Source organism: Chiloscyllium plagiosum, chromosome 10, assembly GCF_004010195.1.
Source record: "Chiloscyllium plagiosum isolate BGI_BamShark_2017 chromosome 10, ASM401019v2, whole genome shotgun sequence".
In the NCBI taxonomy this organism is placed as follows: domain Eukaryota; kingdom Metazoa; phylum Chordata; class Chondrichthyes; order Orectolobiformes; family Hemiscylliidae; genus Chiloscyllium; species Chiloscyllium plagiosum.
The window spans coordinates 64,260,062-64,277,469 of record NC_057719.1 but is presented as its reverse complement, the minus strand read 5'-3'; the positions used below and the strand labels follow the sequence as shown (position 1 = coordinate 64,277,469).

At 40.8% G+C, this 17,408-nt stretch overlaps 1 protein-coding gene across 10 annotated transcripts in view; it reads right to left on the bottom strand.

Moving 5' to 3' along the window:
* The window catches only part of zfyve26 (zinc finger, FYVE domain containing 26), a 101,848-nt gene that overhangs the window by 59,830 nt on the left and 24,610 nt on the right, over window positions 1-17,408 (bottom strand). For all 10 annotated transcript variants that reach the window (XM_043697939.1, XM_043697944.1, XM_043697943.1 and 7 more), the window contains 3 exons: window positions 11,211-11,303; window positions 9,937-10,002; window positions 3,405-3,556 (listed from right to left, as the gene is read on the bottom strand). In XM_043697939.1, coding sequence (XP_043553874.1) covers window positions 3,405-3,556; window positions 9,937-10,002; window positions 11,211-11,303 — 311 coding nt within the window. The remainder of the gene's footprint in view (window positions 1-3,404; window positions 3,557-9,936; window positions 10,003-11,210; window positions 11,304-17,408) is intronic.

The following is a 17,408-nucleotide window of genomic DNA, read 5'->3' as shown; positions in this document are numbered from 1 at the left end:
TATTTACTTTTCTGCTGTGTTTGATGAATGCTTTTAGAACTTCACTTTCAGGTGGTGAGAAAGACTGGCATTTATCTTCTGGACTATCATTGTTTTTCTTGATCATTTTCTTGAATGGCTTGTTAGGTTAGACTCAACAAGTTGGTCAGGACTTGAGTTACACATGACAGGTCAGGTAACGGCAGACTTTCTTTCCCTCATAGATCATTTCAGTTTCCTATTAAAGCTATTATATACTTTGCAACCTACAATAAATGGTTATTTGTCCCTCAAGGAGCTTATCACCAATGGAGTGATCTTCAGTTTCTATCTCCTACATGAATTTGCAAATAATGTCACAATAATACAATTGGTTATGCCAACACAAATGTGCCTAAAAACACTCAAGCCAGAAAGATTCCAGCTGGCACGAAGTGACCACAATGTGAACAGCTCTATTGTCAAATTACCGTTTTACTTAGCACATAAATGCACATCTTTTAATTCACTTACGTTGTCCTTCTGATTGTAGCTACTATTTGGGTTATTGCTCTGTTCTTGTAGGGAGCTCAGAAATCTGAGGATGAATATATAGGAGAAGTAGGGAAATCAAGCCTGCTCTACCATTCTAATTCGTGGCTAATCATCCACCTCAACATCATTGTTCCATACTATACCCATATCTTTTCATGTCATTGATATCTATAAAACTACTAATCGTTGTAGTTAGCCAAAATATCCCACCACCATCCCAACTCACTGAATTAATTCCATTGTGCTCAGCAGTGAATCTTTGTTCAGTCAGGATCCCACCAGCATGTAGGCTAATTTGTCAAAGTGTTAATCTTTCCTACATGCCTCACTGTCAAGAACTGATGGATTATTTTGAAGTAGAATCACAACTAACCCAAACATTGCCCTCGCTCAATACCCATAAGGGTTTTCCTTTCTCCAGCCTAGCAATACTGTGTCCCCACCACTAACCCTGAACGAAAACAATTCAACAGATGCATCAGCAACCAAATTTCCTGATTCAGCTAACCAATACAAAGTTCAACAGCATCACAGAGGAAAGAAAGCATTGATATGGCTGCACATACGGGACAAAAAAACTGTTCAATCTAAATGAATTAGGAAGAAATCACCCGAGACCAAAGGGCATACACTGACTCTCAATATCTTAGTCTTTTCTTGATGAGTTAAATACTACACATAAGAGACCCATCCATCCACTTGGCACACAAAGGTGACTAACCCCTCGACAATGTATTTTAGGAAGAGTACGTTAACCCTGGTGGACATGCAGCACTGATTGACTAAAATGATCCGAGAGTTAAAGGGTTAAACTATGAGGATAAGTTGTTTAAATTGTTAAAAATCACAACACCAGGTTATAATCCAACAGGTTTAATTGGAAGCACACTAGCTTTCGGAGCGACGCTCCTTCATCAGGTGATTGTCACAATCACCTGATGAAGGAGCGTCGCTCCGAAAGCTAGTGTGCTTCCAATTAAACCTGTTGGACTATAACCTGGTGTTGTGTGATTTTTAACTTTGTACACCCCAGTCCAACACCGGCATCTCCGAATCTTGTTTAAATTGGGCTGTTTTTCTATGTGCATGAGAAGATTAAGGGATGGTCCAATTGAGCTCTTTAAGATAAAGAGTTGATCAGATAAATGGAGAGACCACTTCCTCTGATCTCGAAGGTTGACCCATAATACAAGTGTTAGGCATTCAGATCTGAAGTCAAAAAGTACATTTTCCACACAGAGGGTGATAATATTTTATGACTGCATCTCCCAAAACGTTGTTGAGTCCCGGTCAATGAAAAATTCTTAAACTAAAATGGATAGATTTTTTTCTTCGGCAAAGAATTCAGAGGTTACAGAAATAATGACAGTCATAGGTTGAGTCAAGAGTGTTACCTAACTGAATGACAACAAGCTGAATTTCATATTCCTGTTCTCACACGCCAGGCCAGGTAACACAATTAGAGTCACAGATAGAGTCATACCTGTCCATGCCAACCCAACCCAATCTACTCCAACTGGACAGCACCTAGCCCATATCACTCCAAACCCTGCCTATTCATATACCCATCCAAATGCCTCTTAAATGTTGCAATTGTACCAGCCTCCACCACATCCTCTGACAGCTCATTCCATACACGTACCAACTTCTGCGTGAGAAAGTTGCCCCATAGGTCTCTTTTATATCTATCCCCTCTCACCCTAAACCTATACCCTCTAGTTCTGGACTCCCTGACTCCAGGGAAAAGACTTTGTCTATTTATTCTATCCATGCCCCTCATAATTTTGTAAACCTCTATAAGGTCACCCCTCAGCCTCCGACGCTCCAGGGAAAACAGCCCAGCCTGTTCAGCCTCTCCATATAGCTCAAATCCTCCAACCCTGGCAACACCCTTGTAAATCTTTTCTGAACCCTTTCAAGTTTCACAACAGCTTTCCGATAGGAAGGAGACCAGAATTGCACACAACAGTGGCCTAACCAATGTCCTGTACAGCTGCAACATGACCTCTCAACTCCTGTACTCAATACTCTGACCAATAAAGGAAAGCATACCAAATGCCTTCTTCACTATCCTATCTAGCTGTGACTCCACTTTCAAGGAGCTATGAACCTGCACTCCAAGGTCTCTTGTGAAGATTTGTGACATAAACAGGCATTCTTGAATGATCCATGCAAAATGTCAAGAGGTAAAAATATGGTGATGTCTTCTCAACAGCTAGGAACATGCAGAGATGGTGACAAATAATGCCCATTCAAATAATAGGGACTACCTTTTCATACAGTTTTAGTCACTTTTCTTTCAAACACTAAATGATAGAAAACTAATTGATTACCACAATTCAAAATCACTTTTCCAATCAGAAAGCTTTAAATCACATAACACCATAAGCTGAAATATCTTGTAAAATATTCAAATTTAAAAGTATAACTAGCCAATTTTTTTCCTATACAACTTCCATAAATCAAGAAAATATGTCAGAAACGTTCCTCTTGAAGTCTCTGATTAACTTAAGGCTGCCCCTTAAAACAAAATGCTGATAACACATCCTAGAACATGATTCAATACATGCTAACAGCACTCCAGTTCAAGTAACCATTCTTAATTGCAAATCCACAATGTTTTTGAGCAGCCAGGGTTATGGACAGGAGAAAGCAGAGAGACCAATTACAATACAGGAAAACAATCACATCAAAATCAGGTTTTGATAACTTCTGAGAAATTTCCACAAAAAGTTAAATGTGCGAGATATCCAAAATGAAAGGAAAAAGCCTGAGCAGAAGAATGGTTGATTTCAAGTCAACATCTTACATTTTGGTCTTATTTACAAAGCTCAGCTTATACATTATAAATTAATATTAATGCATCACCTTGGAAACCGAATTCAGTTTACCTGATGTGCTTGAGCAAAGTTTCCTCTCAGGATGCAGGAAATCAGAAGAGATTCTGGTGGAGCCAACATCATGGGAAGTAGAAGATTATGCCGTCGGACTTGAGGCTTAAATTCCTGTTCGTTTGTTACAGCAAAATGTACCATACTTCCATCTGTAGAGATAAATTTCAATAAGCACCAAATGTTAGGTGGGAAAACTACAATACAAATACGATACATTCAACAGAATAAAGAATTAACATACTTGGTTCTATCTATTCTTTGAGGAGCTTTATTTCACAGAACAACGTATCAGTTGGCATAAATGTAGATAGGTATGGAGGTTGTCAGATATTTGAAGATAGCAAAATGCTCCACCAAGTTACTTTCCCCAACATTATCAGGCCAAGATTCAGTGAGAACAGGCAGTGAGCAGCAAGGTCAGGAAGGGAAGCAGTAAAGAGGACAGTTAATGGTGGAAGGACTAGGCAGGAGTAGGAGAGACAGGGGGTGAGGTAGTGACCATGAGAGATGGCGAGTGACAGAAGTTTGTCATTTGTCGGCAGGATTTCCTTGGGACGGCATGGGGCCTAGCAAAGTTTGAGACCGAATGCAGAGCTGGCTGGGAGTCATGGAGTGTAGGTCATGGAATTAGCCTGGGAGTCATACTTTCAAATCAGGGAGTCTGTGCTCTTAAGTCCAATGGTCAGTAACGTGGGGTGCTGCCGCCTCAGTGCTACGGGTTCAGCTACAACTACCAAGGGCATTGAGAGGCTGGGACGAGGCCATACCGATAATGCAGAGGCTGCATGTTTTCAGGACTGTTTTTTCCACAGTCAGGGAGGGGCAAATTGGGAGTACCTAGTGAAATAGCAAAAGATCAATTCTGGAGTATTTTGCCACTGTTAGGATTTATTTTTTGGAAGATATAGAACTACAGTGAGAGATTTACTGAGGTATTATTGTGAGACTTGGTATTGCGGTGAAGGAATTGTACTAATATCCTGAGGGCTATTGGTAGCTCAGTGCAGTGACGGAGGCTGACCAAATTGGCTTGAGATTGAGGTGTAGATTTTACTGAGGGGATTAAATTACTGACATCGTGGCTTGGTGTCAGGGTTTAATTTGACTTAACTTATGTTGCTGAAGTGGGATTCAATTTTAGGGATTAGGAGTTGGACTGACATTCACCAGTAGGCACCAAAGATCAGGATATGGATGGTATGGTGGGGGGGGGGGATCAGGGAAAGGTGCACCTGAAGTATGAGATCATGTATATATCTGAGGTGGTCTGGGCCTTCAATTTTAACATGAACAACAGTTACTGGCTAAATGAATGAACCCGACACGAAATATGAATCATCCTAAGTAGTCAGCGATTCTTCAAAATGAGCACCTCCCGGAATTCCTCCAAATGAATAGGCCCCAGACCTACATGCCTTCAATGCTCCTCTGGATAATAGCTTACAGTGTAAAGAGTTAAATACAGATTTTAGGCAGATCTGCTCGTCCTAAACAATGCTCATCAACTTCATAAATAAAACAAAGTAGTCTTTAGGTGGCAAGAACCACAATTCCATAACACGTGGATAAAAGATGGCCTTCAATGACCATGAGATACATAAGTTCATTCTCAACATGGCTACTCTACAAAAGAAAAAGATGAGCTGACAAACGCTGTATTCCTGAGCCTAACTGCACTCTGTTGGAATACAAAGAGCTCTGATGACCACCATGTGCAAGCTTTGCAGTGATACAAAGTCAATTGATTTGACCACTCCCACTGCAACCTTGGAGCACCCCATTAATCCTGCGGCTATCTGATGGACTCATAGGAAACAACATATGTGGTAATGGTCAAATTGCAGAGGAAGCAGCTGAATTCAGTTCTGAAATCCCAAAAATGCACAGGAAGAATAAAATGTAGGGTTGACCGATCAGAGAACAGCCACCTCGACACATGTGAAACACTGGTTTTAAAAGGAACTGCGTCTCCCTCTCCCTCGATTCTCCACATGTTCCTTCCCTCACTGCTTCCCAATGGTCAGAAAATATCACTGAAGGATCAGTAAAGTCTCAAGGGAGGAGTCCTCAGATTAGAGCATCTATCTGGGGACCAGTTCATCAGAATGAAGTTGACTTTAAGGAAGTCAAAACTGGTCCAGGGTAACTGTCAGTAAAACGGCTTGAGCAAAGTGAGTGGACCGGGCTCCAAGTTTCATCTAGTCAATGGAGTTGTGCATGGTGGGCCTGAGTTTCAGTTAGTTGAGGGGTGAGCTGAATTTCAAGTGGCAGGGGCAAGAGATAAGTGACCATACACTGCTTTGTAAACAGACACCTGGCAAAGATGGGATCCCAGTTGAATTATTCAAGCATGGAAAGTCACAGACATTATCACACCTTTGCAACCTTGTCATTCTCTGCTGGAAAATAAGGTTCATTCTTTAGCAAGTACAAAAATGACAAAAACAAAAGGCAACAGTAAAGGCTCCCGCAACTACAGAGGTATTTCACTCCTTAGCTTCATGAAGATGATATTTGCTAGCGTCACACTATCAACTTCACACCTAGAATACCCAAGAGCCCAGCACGGTTTCCATGCCAACAGGTCTACTGTGAATTTGATTTCCTCCATATGTCAATTACAAGAGAATTATGGGGAATAGGATAGATCCTTTTCCGCATTCAACATCAGCAGCTAGGCAGAAATCTCAATATTTGGGTGAAAAATGGCTGTTCAGCAAAACTCCTCAAACTCATCCACTCCTTTGATGACAACATACTCTGCACTGTTTAGTTTGATGACTCCACATCCAGCAATTTCATATCAAGAATGGAGTTTAACTGTTTTGCATCCTAGCCCCACTCTCTTTTTAGTTATTGAAAACATTTTTCACTCACTTACAACAAAACCCGAAAAGTTATAGAAGTACAAAAGTAAAGATTAGAAATATCTTATTATATTACAGTAACATTAACAATAAACTCTTCAAGGTAGTCATCTCATATTTACTTAACTTAACCCACATTAGAATAAACTCAACTTAAAAATAGCATTAAATTACAAATTACATTACACTAAAACTAAATTACATTACTTCACTTGCCACACCTCCACCGAAGCTCCCATCCACAGGAGCAACAGTTATTATACCTGTATTTACAAGGCCTACCCTCCCCCGGGGTCCCCAGACCACCATATACAACCCTCGTGGCTATATAAAGGCCCTAATCAATATTGCCGACAGGTCTATGTCTACGTAATTTAGAAAGGGCAGTAATGTCTTATAAAATTGCTCTGTTCCATTGCACACCATACTTGTCAGATAATCTTAAGGGATGTGCTCCATCACAACTCTGTGCCACCCTACAAGCCCTGGAGGTTTTTCTGATATCCAATTCAATAGGATGTTCTTCCTCGCACAGTGTGAGAGAATATTTAACAACCTCTTCCCGTGCTCACCCAAAGAGGGCAGATTCGGTAGTTCCAAAGGAGAGACACCGGATCTTCCTTAACTTCCATTTCCAGGATCTTCTCTAGCTCATTCACAATGGCACCCCAGTATCTATGAATCTTATAGCAGGATCAAAAGCAATGCATACGGGTGCCTATGCTATTTTACATTTGGGACATTTCGGAGAAGATCCTTCCTTAAACTTTGCTAACCTCTCTGGTGCCATAAGGGCCCTGTGGAGTATCTTCAATTGCATCGCTTGTGCTTTATTGCGTATTGAAATTTTCTTTACATTCTCCCCTGTATCCTCCCACGTTTCCGATTAGATTTCTTCTCCAACTCCTGATTCCAAATCTCCATATCCCTCAGGGCGTTCCCTCTTTGCAGATGATATATGGTATTAACCGAGAGAGCGCCCCCACATCGGAGCACTCTTCTTTCTATCTCCAACTTGTAGGGCGAGGCCAAGTACATGGTCTTCTGTTTGTAATCCCTAACTTGGAAATATTGGAAAAGGGATCCTGTATTTCTGACCTAATTGGTTGAAAGACATCAAGACTTCTCCCCAAATAAATCTCCCAGACAGGAGATTCCTTTAGCTTCCTATGATCTGAAGCCGGCGTCCATTGACCCTGGTCTAAATCCTGGGGCTCCCACTAATGGGGTGAACGGCGAAGTCTTAAGCAAATAGCCCTCACCCTGCCGCATCATTCTCCATGCTTTCACTGGATATATAATAATCGGACTCTCAGTGCTCAACCACAGATCTCATCTTATCCATAAACACTAAGTTTATGAGGGAACATCTTGCCTGCGATGCCTCAACATCAAGCCATATCGACCTCGAGTCCTTACGCACCCATTCATCTACATATGACAACAGGGTGACTATTTGTATCTCTTCAGATCTGGGAGGTGCACCCCCCCCCACCCCGCACCTCTCTTTTTTTAATAGATATTTTTATTGAAAATTTAACATTTTTTACAAGTTTACAAATTTAAAAAAACAAGAATAAACATCGATATACAATTAAATCTTAAATAAATAATAACCAAAATTTATCAAACAAAAAAAGAAAACACTATTTCTAAATTTAAAAAATATAAAACGTATTTAAATGGAGATTTTCCCCCTTGTTCCCAGGGGGCATCACTTCCTTTCCAACAGTCCATCGTATCCTCTTCCATCCAGTGCCCCACCCTTGACCCAGGCACTCCTCAATAGGATGAAGAAAATTAGGATAAGGTAACCACCTCCCCCCACCAACATTAACTCGACCCCCTGGCCTATATATAAATATATATATATTAAAAAAAAGGGGGTGGGAGAAAGTAGAGAACAAATAAATAACTCCCTCTCTCCACCCCTCGAAGATAATATTAAACAGTAAGGTAAAAAAAGGGATTAATATAAAAGAAAGGGGGGATGTAAACCGAAGTGGGGAGAAAGCAAAACAACATCAATTAACTCTTACAATTTATCTAAGAGAGTCCAAAAATTCCTTGGCCTTTTCCGGCGATCCGAAGTTATACACGGACCCCTCATGGTTAAAGCGTAGCGTCGCTGGGTAGAGCAAGGAGTACTGAATATTTAAGTCCCTTAAACACTTCTTCGCTTCATCAAACGCCTTCCTCTTTCGGACCAGAGCTTGGGAAAAATCCTGGAATAACAATCTTGGATCCTTTATAAATCATGGTTTAGGGATCTTTCCCAAGATTTCTGGAAGCTTCTAAGAGCATCTGCCTCTCCTTATAGCTCTGCAGCCAGAACAGGGGGGGGCTGCAGACGCAGGGGGGTTGGTTCGAGCCGAGCCCGCGTATTGCAAGCTGGTAGGCCCATTCCACCCTTACCTGGCCTGACCAAGCCTTCAGACTTAAAAGCTGTGGAAGCCACTGTACGAGAAAAGCTGTAAGCTGGCCTTCCTCTTCCCATTCGGGAAGACCCAGCAAACGAATATTTTTTCGACAACTTTGATTCTCGAGGCCGTCAATGTGATTCTCTAAGGTCCGGACTCGCTGTTCCAGAGTCCAGACCCGATCCACGGCCGCTTCTGCTGTAGTTTCGGAGGTCGCGGCCTCCGACTCGGAGCTCAACTTCCTTGATGTCTCGGCCGTGCTTTTGTAGCGAGGCCGAGAGCGAGTCCCATCGGCTCTGGAACTCTTCAATGAAGGCATCGATCTTGGCATCGAGTTTAGAGATTATTTCCGTGAGGCTCGCCACTGTAGGTAAGTCCCCCAGGCGGCTGCGGACGCCTCTGCTGCAGCTGGAGAGGGTGGGGGAGGGGTTCCTGCCTGCTGAGAACTGCGGGCTCCCTTACTGGAGATTAAATTATTCAAATGCAGTACTAAGCAACTAATTACATTAAGTAAAAACTGTTTTGAATGATTTGGTGAGTGTGGTGGGGTGGGTGACCGACTTTGCCCAAGTCTTGGGAGGAGCACTATAGACTCAGACTTGCTGGGTCGTCGCCATCTTGGATCCCCCGCCACCCACCCCTCTAACCACCTCCACACACCCCCACCGCCCGCGCCCGCCCCCACCCCACCCCCACCACACCCTCCAACAATGAGATTCAGATTTATTAACAGTTTTTGAAGGGATTTTCTATTCAACTCCACCCTGAAGATATTGAGCGACAAATTCATCACATCAGTTGGTGGTACAAATCTACAGACCACATTCTCGTCATCTACTGCCAAGATAAATCTCATACATCAAACCCAATATCACTTATTACCATTAGCTGGATGAAAAAACAATGTTTCCAAACAAATGAATCCATATATCTCTTCTAGAAAATTACTCATTGTGTCCAGCAGTATTGCGATTAAGTGGATTAGCCATGGGAAATGCAGGGTTACAGGGATAGGGTGATGGGATGCTCTTCAGGGAGTCAGTGTGGACTTGTTGAGCTGAATGGCCTGTTTCACGCTGTAGGGATTTTGTTCTATATTTTATAACATTAGCTGTTTGTTTGAGAAAATGAAACTAACTCTGTAGAACTACAACGCTGGGCTTGTTAGATCTGACTCAAATAAAATACAGAGAAAATCTCTGATGTAATCACTGAAATTTTATTGCACAATAATTAACATACCTGAGGTGCTTGTACTTAAATCTCCACTCACACTCTCCACTGTTAAGTGCAAACTTGTTCGATGCTCTGTAATGACAAAAAGAGTGAAAACTTTGAGAGAGAAATGAAACTTGGAGAAATGAGGACCTGTAGCATTTCAAGTTATAGAAAGGCTACTCAAATGTTATCGTAATAAATGAACTTCCTGATGTGAAACTGACTAGGAAGCTTCTGAAATCAATCTTTACTTTTGGTGTGGCTAACTGATCTTAGAGCATAATAATCAGGGAGCAATTTTCTGCAGAGATGCATGGGTATGAATGGGAAAGCTTTAAGACTTGTACGAAACGGATACTGGGAGCAATGAGCTCTTAAAGGAATGGATAAAAACAATGTCAAATAAAAAACAAATCAAAATGAGTGCAGTGTTGCATTTTCTTGCTATGCTTATTTAATATTATATAATGAAGCTATATTTAGAAGATTAGAACACCTGGATTTCATTGCACCAGAAACATAAACAATCTCACATTCACAGGTAATGCTGTGGTATGGATGAGTTCTGCTGGTAAAGAATTTAATACAATGCTTTTTTTAAAAAAGAAAGTTAAAATAATGGCTTCTAGCAAAAAACCAAAAAGGAAAATCTCAATTGCTAGGCAAATGCATTACCCTATTCTCATGATGCAAGATGCTGATCACTGCTTTGAATTTATCAGAATGACTGAATAGCAAGAGCTGCTTTCAACAAAAATTGATCCTAACATCAAATAGAATAAATATCAGTACAATAGACCATCTGTTCAAATGTTACGTTTGGTCAACACTTCCCTACGAATGAAAGTGTGGGCAACCAAACAATCGAAAGACTCAAAGCCTTTGAAATGCAGACATACAGAAGAATGTTGAGAAGATATTGGAAAGAGTAAACAATAAGCATGTCCTAGGAAGAATGAAATTCAGACAAATTACAATAGACATAATCAAGAGCTGAAAACAGTTATTTTTGTCAATAATCTAATAAGGTGCAACAACTGACATTAAACTCTGCTTGAAGGTCATATCAATGGTAAAGGGAACCAAGGAGCACGAGAAGTTTCCTGGACATGCAACCACAAAGGAATGAACAAACATGAACTATCAGGGGGCAGTGAAGGCACCATCAAGTAAAAGCAGCTGGCTCAATATTACACCCGAACCCAATTAAGAGCAAGGAAACTGGAGAGAAAAAACAGTAAGACAGAAGGAAAGCAATCCATATTTTTCACAGGAGAGGCAATTTTGACATTTCTTACCCATCCTTTTTCTTCGTATTCTGCTTTGCTTCTTTAGTGTAGAATACTTTGCCAGCGGCCGGTGATTTTTAGTGAAGCAAGGCAAGTCGCCTTCTACAAACCAACAGAAAATACATTTACAAATGCAACAGCAACTTGCAGAATATAGCATTTTCTGAGTGTAACACATTGTAGGAAACAAACATTAAAAGCCATGAAACAAGCAATTTATTCATACAAGACATTGTATTATCCCCTTCTTCATCAGAACACCTTAACTTGCTGTGGTGCATGCTTCATCTGAGCTTTGAGACTACCAATTTCCTTCTGGCTATGAAACTATAGGTAAAAGAGCTAAATACAACATAGCCTTCAATTGACATCCACACATATTCACTATACCACAAGAGTCACTAAATAACAATCAAGAGCTGATTTTTTTTCTTTTGCTGTTCCTGAACCAGGGAATTCTGAACCTACATGTTAACTGAGGGGCTCCAATGTTTCTGTGACTAAGAGGAAAAAACTGGGCTTGACGTTGAGTCTGGGACTCTCCTGCTTTTAAGGATAAAAACTACCCAACCCTCCAACCTTTTTCTCCCCCAAAAATGCTAAACATAGGTATATACAGAACAACCTCAGTTAACCGAACATCAATTATCTAAATTTCGGATTAACTGAACTAGATCTCAAGGTCCTGTAAAAATGTTATCTATTATCTGAGCAATCAGTTATCCAAACAAATACTCCCCACTCAACAGAGGTTGTTCTGTATTTGTAATTTTATTGTTTTTGAGCTCTCTTGGTACACAAGTGAAAGATGCAGCTTTTTCACATCCTCTTAAATGACTGCCATCATATTTATCACAAATAAACATTAGGACAGTAATAGTGCAAATAAATGCCTGAAATGTGAACCAGCTAATTGTCGATGAGTAATCCACCGAAACAGGATGGAAGTCTTTCTGGATCTAGTTCCAGGGAACAAAGTGGGGCATGTTACAAAGGAAACGCACTTGAAAATAGTGATCATAGCATTAGGTTTGGGGTAGTTCCAGGAAACGAAGTGGGGCTTGTTACAACAGAAATTCACTTTGAAAATACTGATCATAGAATTAGGCTTGGAATAATTGTGAAAAGAACAAAGAACAATCAGGTGCAAAAGTAATGTTAGTGAAATAAAGTCAGATTTGGCCCAGGTACATTCAAATCAAAACTTTACAGCCAAACAATAATTGAACAATAGAAGTTAATCGAGGAGGAAATAGATCAGGTAGCCACATTCCGACAAGGGTGAAGACAATATATCCAGAGCTCAAACTCCCTGGATGACTATTGATAATGTGCTAAAAATACAACAAATAGAGGATTCTTGTGACAAATGCCAAGTTAATTACTAGAGAACCAAAATAAACAATGATTAAGAGGAGAGTTTGCCATGGAATCCAACCGCGTGTGTGCTGGAAGCCAGCATGCTGAAAGAATGTAACATTTACAGTGTTACATTTGACTATTTCAAAATATCTGTTAAATGCAATTCTCCTAGAAATAGGGACAAAGGGCTGAGTAAAGTTTTCTATGACAAACACTTCTCTCAGAGCTGCTCAACTCAGAAGAGCTAAAAGGTTACAAGTCACTGAGAGACGATAATCATGTGTGTGAGAGTGAGTGAGTGAGAGAGAGAGGGGGAGGAGGGAGGGGGAGAGAGAGAGAAACAAGAGTTAGACACCATGTTAGGCAGTACTGCTTTTAGTGATGTTTTTGGAAGGCAACATAACTACAGGAATTGCGTGGGAAAGGACCAGGGATGTTGTAGAACAGTTGAATAGCTCCGTTTCCTAAGAACTCCAGAAGCCATGGGAGCTCAGAGGAAGCTGCGTGCGACCAATAGTACAGTACAGCAGAGAATGAGGATTCAAAAGCACCAAAGCAGTAATTGTTAGATCCAACTAAGCAAGATTTGAGCGTTTCTCCAACACTTTCCACTTTTATTTCAGATGCCCAGCATTCAGAGTCATGGAGTCATAGAGATGTACAGCATGGAAACAGATCCTTTGGTCCAACCCGTCCATGCCGACCAGATATCCCAACCCAATCTAGTCCCACCTGACAGCACCCGGCCCATATCACTCCAAGCCCTTCCTATTCATATACCCATCCAAATGCTTCTTAAATGTTGCAACTGTACCAGCCTCCACCACTTCCTCTGGCAGCACATGCTGCACACGTACCACCCTCTGTGTGAAAATTTGCCCCTTAGGTCTCTTTTATATCTTTCCCCTCTCACCCTAAACCTTTTCCCTCTAGTTCTGGACTCCTCGACACCAGGGAAAAGACTTTGCCTATTTACCCTATCCATGTCCCTCATAATTTTATAAATCTCTATAAGGTCACCCCTCAAGCCTCCGACGCTCCAGGGAAAACAGCCCCAGCCTGTTCAGCCTCTCCCTGTAGCTCAGATCCTCCAACCCTGGCAACATCCTTGTAAATCTTTTCTGAAACCTCTCAAGTTTCACAACATCTTTCCGATAGGAAGGAGACCAGAATTGCACGCACACAGTACCACGCTGCTATTACATTGCTGAAGTCTTTGGTAAACTTACAGACAATGATGATGAGGATAGTGCAGTTGATGGTATACATGTTGTGTATACAGACTTTCAGAAGGCATTTGATAATGTACCACATTCATTTTGTGAACAAATACATCTCTTATGAGACAGTGACAGTATAGATATAAAACTGGCTCAGGAATAAAAATAGAATATTAATGAATACAGGTTGTTCTTCTATAACATAATAGTTGTGTTCTTGTGCAATTCTGCACTGTAGAAAAATCATGTTTTAGAAACAGTGCTTAAAGTTGGTGATATAATCACGGGACAGCCAACACATTTTAAAAGTTCATGTTTTAGAAACAGCGTCCCCAATTTGTCAATCGCAGTAAATTTGTTAGTGAAACACATGCTATAGCAGAACGACGTGTAGTTGTTTATCACTCCAGAGAGAATTCTACACTAGTTGTTTTGTGTAGACACTGCAGCAATGCGTTAAACACAAGGTCTTTAACAAAAGTGAGCTAAGATGTCTGCCTATAGTGATAAAGTTAAAAATCACACAACACCAGGTTATAGTCCAACAGGTTTAATTGGAAGCACACTAGCTTTTGGTGTTGTGTGATTTTTAACTTTGTACACCCCAGTCCAACACCGGCATCTTCAAATCATGCCTATAGTGAATGCACTTCATGGTAGAGATGCTCAGACTATGGCATACAGGAGGACTTATGTACACAAATGTATTTCAATCCAACACTAGTGCTCCCCAGGGTTTGGTTTTTGAACTAGGGCTTGGATGTAATAGGATGAACTACATGTCCACAAATAACATGAAAATCAGAAACACAGTAAACAATATGAAAGTTAGTTTGGTAGTTTCACAGGACACAGACTGATGTAACAGGTAAACACATGCAAATGAAATTTAAGCCAAAAAATATGAACCGATGATATCAAATTATTGATGAGTGATCATAATACACAGGAACAGATCATATCAAAATTTATAAGAGTGATCAGAAGATCGCAAGACACAGGAGCAGAAGCATTGAGCTGCTCTGCCATTCAATGAAATGACGATAAGCCCCAACTTCATTTCCTTGCCTTTTCCCATCAGCCTTGGTTTTCTTACAAATTAAAAATCTGTCTCAGCCTTGAATACACAGTCCTCTGTTTTAAAAGAATTACACAGATTCACTACCTTCAAAAGAAATTCCTCCTCAGCTCTGATCTAACTGGCTGGTTCGTTACTCAGATTATGACCTTTGGTTGTAGGGAACCACCTCTCCAAATTTACCCTGTCAAACTCCTCAAAACCTTAAATATTTACCACTCAACCTCTCAGCACAATACTTCTACACTGGGGTTCAACCTTGTGAACTTTCTCTAGGCTGCCTCCAATGTCAGCAGGTCTTTCCTTAGATACGGGGCCAAATTTATTCACAATATTCTAGGTATGGCCTAACTGTGCCTTGTATATTTAAACAAGATTTCCTGATTTTTATACTCCATTCCTTTGAAATAAAGGCCAACAACCCATTTGCCTTCTGTGTTACCTGAACTTGCATGTTAGTTTTTCATAGCTTATGCACAAAGACCCCCAAATCCCTCCGGGCTGCAGCTCTCCTCAGTCTTCCTCCATTTAAATTATATTCTTCCTGCCAAAGTGCATAACCTTACATTTTCCCACATTATATCCACCTGCCAAGCATCTGACCACTCATGCAATCTGTCTATGCAGACTATTTGTATCATCCTCAAACTTGGCAAAATACATTCACTTTTCTTATCCTTAATACACTGTAAACAGATATAGCCCTGCTACTGATCCCTCTGACATTCCATAGTTACAGGTTGTCTTCCTGAAGATTACACCCTTATCCAAACACATTGTTTTCTAATCGCTACCCTATTCTCTCTGCATTCGATCCCCCAAGCTCATAGATTCTTAATATATTAAGTAGTCCATTTTGTGGTACCTTACTGTGGTTCTGTTCGCTGAGCTGGAAGTTTTTGTTGCAAACGTTTCGTCCCCTGGCTAGACGTCATCATCAGTGCTTGGAAGCCTCCTGCGAAGCGCTTCTTTGATGTTTCCTCTGGTGTTTATAGTGGTCTGTCCCTGCCGCTTCCGGTTGTCAGTTTCAGCTGTCCGCTGTAGTGGTTGGTATATTGGTTCCACCAGAACGAAGGACCCGATACCCAACATGAGCAAGACGAATGGAGGCTGCAGCTCTCCTCAGTCTTCCTCCATTTAAATTATATTCTTCCTGCCAAAGTGCATAACCTTACATTTTCCCACATTATATTCACCTGCCAAGCATCTGACCACTCATGCAATCTGCCTATGCAGACTATTTGTATCATCCTCAAACTTGGCAAAATACATTCACTTTTCTTATCCTTAATATACTGTAAACAGATATAGCCCTGCTACTGATCCCTCTGACATTCCATAGTTACAGGTTGTCTTCCTGAAGATTACACCCTTATCCAAACACATTGTTTTCTAATCGCTACCCTATTCTCTCTGCATTCGGTCCCCCAAGCTCATAGATTCTTAATATATTAAGTAGTCGATTATGTGGTACCTTAATTAATTCCTCTTGGAAATCAAAATATGTTACATCAGCTGGTTCTCCTTTTGCTAACTTTTCAAAAAAAATACATTAGGTATGATTTCCCCTTCATTAAGTCATAGAATCCTACAGTGTGAAAATAGGCCCTTCGACCCAATCAGTCCACAGTGACCCTCCGAAGAGTAACCCACCCAGACCCATTCCCTCTACTATTCCACATTATCCCAGACTAGTGCAGTTAATCAACACATCCCTAAACACTGTGGGCAGTTTAGCTTGGCCAATTCATCTAACCTGCACATCTTTGGATTGTGAGGAAACCGGAGCACCCAGAGGAAACCTATGCAGACACAGGGAGAATGTGCAAACTCCACACAGTCACCCAAGGCGGGAATCAAACCCAGGTCCCTGGTACTGTGAGGCATTATTTGTTGGCTTTTAAAACATGACAATTCTCTGGCTTACCACTAAACTTTGCCACATTATATGTATGTATTTTTTTCAATTTGATTTCATTTTTAACTTCACTGGTTAACCAAGGTTGGCTTATCCCATTCCTAGAATCCTTCTTTCTCACTAGGATATACTTTGTTGTGAGCCATGAATGACTTTCTTAAACATCTGCCATTCTTCCTCAATCATCTCAGCTGCTAAACTCCTTTTCCAATTCACTCCAGCCAACTCTGTCTTCATTCCTTTATAATTACCCTTAAGTTCAGCACATAGTTTCCCACACAAGTTTTGCATTCAAACTGAATACCAAATTATATTATGTTATGGTCACTGTTTTCTAGGAGGGACTGACATCATTTATTAAACCTGCCTCATCACATATTACCAGATCCAAAGTAAACTGATCCGGGCTGCATCCATAACATTGTTCTAGAAACTGCCGAGTACACACTATTCATTCTTCCTCAGGGTTACCTCTGCCAATCTGATTATCTCAATCTACATGAAGATTAAACTCATCACAATTAATGTATTGCCTTTTTTATGAATCCTCATCATCTCCTAAGTTATTCTCTGCTCTCTAGCATAACTGCGATTGTGGCCTCTAGACTACTCCCACCAGCATTTTCTTC